At 45.1% G+C, this 7,276-nt stretch overlaps 1 protein-coding gene across 1 annotated transcript; it reads right to left on the reverse strand.

The window, feature by feature from the left end:
- Nucleotides 1–611: 611 nt before the first annotated feature.
- Nucleotides 612–1,518, reverse strand: LOC128127845 (uncharacterized). Its single transcript, XM_052766556.1, has 2 exons — nucleotides 1,167–1,518; nucleotides 612–972 (listed from the first exon to the last, which is right to left on the reverse strand). Exons 1-2 carry the CDS (start codon nucleotides 1,516–1,518, stop codon nucleotides 833–835), a joined length of 492 nt encoding a protein of 163 aa, XP_052622516.1. The 3' UTR covers nucleotides 612–832.
- Nucleotides 1,519–7,276: the final 5,758 nt, after the last annotated feature.

Genomic DNA, 7,276 nt, shown 5'->3' on the forward strand with positions numbered 1-7,276 from the left:
AGGCCCAAACTATGGCCCATCTAAGGCCCAATTTTCCAAATTGGGCCCAAGCCCCTTACATGGGCCTTACCCCAGGCCCATTAAATTATTCTAGTTCATTGGCTTGACTTTGGATGGCCCATTAATTACCCAATCCTCAAGGCCCAAAAGAAGGTCCAACAATAAACCCAAGTGAAATTAGGGTTTCACATAAAATGATGATTAGGGTTAAGTTTCCTACTTAACCCATTAAGGACTTAATCCATTAAGTCCAATATTTCTTAGATTAATTTCCGTTAATGATTATTATTTAATATTCCAAGTTATTAAATAATTTCTCGTGTGTCCCGATTATCCCAAATTAGGGTTTCATTGCATTAGGGTTTTCCAAACCCATATACTAGCCCATTTATTTATTTATTGGACTTTTAGGTTATTTAGGGCTTTATTGGGCCTATCAAGCCCACTAGAATGTCATCAAGTCCATTAGGGTTTTATTGGGTCCATTAGAGTTCATTAAGCTTCATTGGCCCATTAGAGCTCCTTTGAGCCCATTAGGGTTTTAGTCCCTTGTCCAATCCTCCAAACGAGTCCAAACACCATCAAAGCACACTGCCACCCGACACGGCGGCCGGTGGCGGCAGCCACCACCCTAGGGTGGTGGTTTCTAATTTCTTTCCATTATTTTGATTTTGAGTTACAATTACAACAAAAATACCAAAGAAACACACACCCTAACTAAGCTAACATACACACACAAACCACCTTGAAGTGGCCGACGGCGACTCGCGGCGAAATGAGGTGGCGTTGGCCTTTCTTGCTTTTCCGGCTATACAAACACACACTAACAAGATTAAAAAAACACACACACACACCTGCTATGAGGTCGCAAAGCAACTCCAGCCACCCCTTGGTGGCCTACGGCGGCGGCAGGAGCACCAGAAAAGCAACAGCAGCGGCGGCGGCCACCATTCCCAATGGTGGTGGCGGTCCCTGTCCAAGGAAATCACACTTGAATCTTCATAAATAATAAATAAACATACACAGCCACCTCCTATGGTGGCTGGTAGCAGAAAAAAGGAAGAAAACGGTGGCTCAAGGGCCGATGGTGTTCGCAGCCTCCAAACACGGCGTCAAAACACCAAAACAAACGAGGAAATGAGAAGAGAAGTGACATATGAGCTTACCAAGAACCTCCAGGTCGCGTAGAACCCACATAGTGACGACGCAGCTGAAGTCGCCGGTCTTGGTGGCTCTTCCGGCTTCCCTTACGTCACCAGCAACAGCAAAGAGGTGGTGCTCGTCGGCGACGCAGCAGGCGACGACCTCGTTTGGTCGAAAGAAGAAGAAGACAGAGGTGGCGGTCGATGCGTGCGTTCCATGGGTAGTGGCGGCTGCATCTTGTTCTCTTAGGGTTGAAGATGCGACGTGGGGAAAGGATACGGGTATATCCCGTGTCTCTTCCAAGCTTATGCCCAAATATACAAGTCTGGTCCCTCCCCATCCGTTCTTTTTCAAATGAGCTCCAAAAGTTACCATATAACCCCTCATGACAAATTTCTTTCCAACTAGATACTTACTTTACCATTTATACCCTTAAATCTTCAAATCTTTTTCTATTTAAATCCATAAATTACCAAACGCACCCTGACCTCCGAAATCCTTTTCAATTTAGTCCTAAACTTTCATTTATTAATTTATTTAAATAAACGGGGCGTTACATCTAATGAAATGATATTTTTTGTCGATATGCTCATCTGTCATGATCCCTCGGTTCCTTAGTCAAGGCAACTGCACCTTCGTTATCACAAAAAATATTTGTAGGCTCCTTTATGGCTGGTTGAACTCCAAGGTCTCCTATGAAGTTCTCTAGCCATATTGCCTCCTTTGAGGCTTCTCTTGCTGCTATACACTCTGATTCGCATGTTGAATCAGCTACGGTCTCCTGCTTGGAACTTTTCCAAGTCACTGTTCCTCCATTCAGGGTAAAGACCCAACCCGACTGCGAGCGGAAATTATCCCGGTCAGCCTGAAAACTAGTATCACTATACCCTCACACTCTCAATTCATCGCTCCCACCGAGGATAAGGAACCATTCCTTCGTATTTCGTAGGCAATTAAGAATATTCTTTACTGCGGTCCAATGTGCTCTACCAGATTTCCCTTGATATCTACTGACCATGCTCAAAGCAAATGCCACATCAAGGCGAGTACACGTCATAGCATACATGATCGACCCAACAGCGGAAGCATAAGGTACTCGGATCATCTCTGCTATCTCAGCTTCGGTACTCGGGCTTTGAGTCTTACTCGACTTGGTATTGCTTTGGATTGGTAACTCCCCTTTCTTGGAATTTTCCATGCTAAAACGTTTCAACACTTTATCCAAGTAAGTACTTTGACTAACTCCTATTAGTCTTTTACTCCTATTTCTCACTATCCTTATCCCTAGAATATAAGCAGCTTCTCCAAGGTCCTTTATAGCGAAGCACTTCCCAAGCCAGGACTTAACCTCCTGTAGGGTTAGGACGTCGTTTCCTATGAGCAGTATGTCATCCACATACAATACGAGAAAGTTAACTATACTCCCACTGGCTTTGACATATACACATGACTCATCCTCGCTTCTCGAAAAGCCAAACTCTTTGACTTTCTCATCGAAACAAAGATTCCATATACGAGATCCTTGTTTCAATCCATAAATGGATTTCTCAAGCTTATACACTCTATCAGGGTGCTTCGCATCGACAAAACCCTCTGGTTGACTCATGTAAACATACTCAACCAACTTTCCATTAAGGAAAGCGGTTTTGACATCCATTTTCCATATTTCATAATCATGAAACGCAACTATGGCTAGCATAACCCTTATAGATTTAATCTTTGCTACTGGTGAGAAGGTCTCATCATAGTCAACTCCGGGAGTTTGAGTAAAGCCCTTCACCACCAATCGCGCCTTATACGTGTGTACTTTCCCATCCATGTTGGTCTTCTTCTTGAAGATCCATTTGCACCCAACCGTCTTACGACCTGGTACATTGTCAACCAAGTTCCAAACTTGATTGTCATACATGGACTGAATCTCGCTGTCCATAGCCTCTTTCCACATTGCAGACTCTGGACCTGCCATGGCTTCCTTGTAGTTGTTAGGTTAATCCAAATTTATTAGTGTATTATCACTAATAAACGTATCATCCTCAACAATTATATGGAAACCATTTAATACGGGCGGAACACTAACTCTATTGGAACGTCTAAGAGGTAAGGACTCGTCAATCGATTCAACAAGATTTTCCTCCTCGGGTTGAGCGCCAGTGTTAGAGGTTCCTTCATCGCTTGATTCTTGAAGCTCTTCAAGATCAATTTGCCTTCCACTGTCCTCTTGGCATATGAGTTCCTGCTCTCAGAAAACCCCTCTCCTCGCAACGAAAACAACATTTTCACTCGGTATATAGAAGAGCTATCCAAAGGACTTCTGTGGATAGCAGATGAAAATACACTGCTCACTACGAGGCTCGAGCTTGCATGAGTCTCTCATCTTACGAAAGCCTTGCAACCCCAAACCTTGATATGTGCCAACGAGGGAGCTTTCCCTTTCCACATCTCGTGAGGTGTTTTGGCAACCTTCTTAGTTGAGACTAGATTAAGGATATAGGCGGCAGTCTCTAAGGCATACCCCCAGAATGAGATAGGTAACGAAGCTCAACTCATGATGGAACGAATAATGTCCAACAAGGTTCGATTGCGCCTATCAACCACACCATTCAACTGCGTTGTCCTAGGTGGCGTTAATTACGAAACAATTCTGCATTCCTTGAGGTAGTCGTGGAATTCAAGACTAAGGTACTCACCACCTCGATCAGATCGGAGTATCTTAATTTTCCTGCCCCATCAGATTCTCCACTTATTGCTTAAACTCTTTGAACTTTTCAAAGGTTTCTGACTTGTTCTTGATTAAGTAGATAGACCCATATCTTCTATAATCATCGGATCTTGCTCTAGTTACTCACTCAACTTTGTCTTCCACAACATGACATACAATAGAGAAAACTTTCCATGCTCAAACTTGGGCTTCTCGTATGCAACTCAAGTCCCAATTCCAAACCCTTAATAAAGGCTTTATGTCAATACTCAAATATATTGAATGTAAACATTCAATTGCTGATTCCTTAGTTGAGAATCTTTATCCAGTTATCGACGAAGATTTGATTAACTACATTCCTGGTGTACTGGACTCCTCATACGATCCATTTACTACAACATTTATGAAGAATTGTGAAGCTCTTAGTGTTGATGAGCTTATAGGGTTCTTGCTTTACGAGGAATCCAGACTTAAACATGAGCATCTTTGTGTTGCCTCTGTACCATGATCCTCTGTTGTTGTTGCTACTCTCACAGTAAACCAATCAACTTCTCGCCAACACAACTCCTTCATAGCACAAGGCTCCAACTCCTCTTGTAACGACTGAAAAATACAACCAATTTTAAATTTTTCAAAAACAACTCGACTTCATGAAATCATTACAAAAAGGTTTTCTATACAAAACATTTAGCGTATTCCTAGAATCACATTACTACAAAATCATGAGGAGCGGTACGATCACGCCTTCGCCTTGCCACGGTCTCCTGAAGAACCTGAAAAACATAAAACCACAACTGTAAGCCCGAAAGCTTAGTGAGATATCCCCAAAATACCAACCACTTATACCATACACGTATAACATGCCACAACATATCTGATCACAGAACAGCCATGCACTTCGGGTCTACTGTGTGACTGGTCCGCCGCACCGACCTACAGTCCACCTGGTCCACCCACTGAGTCTAGCCATAAACCTCGAGTCTACAGTGTGATTGGTCCGCCCGCACCGGGCCTTCAATCCACCTGGTCCACTCTCCGAATCTAACCACATACATCGAGTCTGCAGTGTGATTGGTCCGCCCGCACCGGGCCTTCAATCCACCTGGTCCACTCTTTGAGTCTACAGTATGATTGGTCCGCCCGCACTGGGCCTTCAGTCGGCCTGGTCTACTCTCCGAGCCTCAGCACGTCTGGTCCGCCCTCTTGGGGCTTACAGCCTATCCGGACTGCTCGCTGGGCCTTCGGAACAACCGGTCCGCCCTGGGTATCTTGGCCTACAGCACAAAGCAGGACCCGCCTCAACCCAACTCCAGTCCAAACAACCATGTGCACATATACATACAATCATATAGCAATTCACAGTCAACAAGCAGATCAAACATATCACATAACATATCATCATCCTAACCAGGATACCGACCTAACAGGTCACTAGCATAGCATCTCCCTATCTCTCAAGATACCGATCTCAATCAGGTCTCTAACATATACCATCCTAGCTCTCAGGATGCAAACATATCAAAGTAGTAACATAACAACAACTACCCGGATCTCAATTCGATAAGGGCCGACCTTGGTGCCTTAGACCCTGTTGATATAGTGAGGATAACTCACCTCGAAACTGTCGGCTGAAAGGATAAGATCCCGCTGCTCCAAACTCCGACACGAACTCCTCCACTGAACACCAAAACACTCAACTCAATAAATACCCTTAATTACCAAAATACCCCCGGAAGACAATTGGTCAACCCTTGGTCAAAGACAAGGTCAAAGTCAACCCCTGACTGACTCTACTCGCTGAGTTAACCCGATGACTTGCCGGGTCCCCATACTCAGAACTTCCCTCAATCCGCGACCTAACTCGCCGAATCACCCCGAGACTCGTCGAGTCCAACAACTCTGAGTCCACTCGCCCACAACTCACCGAGTCATCCCTTGACTCGCTGATTCTCGACTCAACCAGAAAATATTGGGACTCTTCGACAAGACTCGCCGAGTCCAAGAACAGACTCGCCGAGTCTAAGGCTATCTTCAACCTACTCGCCGAGTTGTTCATACAACTCGCCGAGTTCCAAACCATCGTCATCCAACTCGCCGAGTTGTTCTTCCAACTCGTCGAGTTCCAGCTCATCTTCAAGCAACTTGTCGAGTCCACCCATGTGACTCGCCGAGTACCACTGGTCTGAATCCATACAAAAGCACTCCAGGCCATGCAATTGATCCAAAACATAGATCTACCCTCCTACAACCCATCCATCACGTAAAGTGGCAAACTTTACGTGAATCCAAAGAGATCTAGGCCTTTAACACTTTAGGGCTAGGGTTTGGGACACGATAGCTTCACTACACACTCAAACACAGGGACTTTCAGGCATTCCAACCCTTCTCCATTCCAGATCTGAGGTAGCAACCTCAGATCTAACCTCTAAACTCCAAAACACCAAAAGATAAGCTCCCCACAAACCCCATAATGATGAATCCATAAGAATAACAACCCAAGGACGAGATATTACCTCAAAAGAATGCCCCAACTGCAATGGAACTCGAATCCAAGCAAAGCCCCTTGCTCCAAGCCTCCTACCCTTCAAGATTCCCTCAACAATTGCTTCTCCAAGCTTCCCAATGCAATATGATCACTCACACACGAAGGCTAAGGGTTTCTGGACTTAAGGATGAGTAAAGAGGTTGGGGGAATGAATGTTATGTTCTTTATATAGGGCTCAACCCCGAGAATTAGGGTTTTCTCCACTCAGCGCCTACTCGCCGAGTCCACCTTACTGACTCGCCGAGTCGGCCACTTAACACGCGACCAAGTCGCGACTCTACTCGCCGAGTCCACCCATGGACTCGCCGAGTTCCCTTCCAGGTTTACTCTTTTAGCCCTTCAACTATACTCTTTGCTATTCCGGGATGTTACAATTCTTCCCCACTTAAATTAGGCTTCGTCCTCGAAGCCTACGGCAACTCAACTCCAAAATACTCCCACGACGCGCCACCTGGACCTAACCGGACCAGGTTCCTCAAGGCATAACCATCGAAACTCGAACTCATTTCCTCTTTCCTTGCGGTGTCCTGACCACCGTCTCAAATCGAGCACCGGCTGTACCCTCTGATAATCACACTCAACAATCGAAAATTACCCAAGATGCATCACTGCTCCAAATCACAACCATCACTCGACCCATATGAGTTAGAAGATAACCATGCACCACCGGATTCCTGATCCGAGTCCAACTCTAATCATTCTGCTGACAGAAAGACACATTCTTCAGAGCAACTCCCCTGAGTTCTCCTCTTGTAATCACATACACATGCTGAACTAGCTCTAGCACCCTCAGGTTGGGAAAACCCGATACACTGATGATATCTCCAAACATCCCCCAGGATGAACCACTACTACACACTCAACCCTTGATCAGAATCACACTGAGAGCC

This window comes from Lactuca sativa, chromosome 8 (assembly GCF_002870075.4).
Source record: "Lactuca sativa cultivar Salinas chromosome 8, Lsat_Salinas_v11, whole genome shotgun sequence".
NCBI classification, from domain to species: Eukaryota; Viridiplantae; Streptophyta; class Magnoliopsida; order Asterales; family Asteraceae; genus Lactuca; species Lactuca sativa.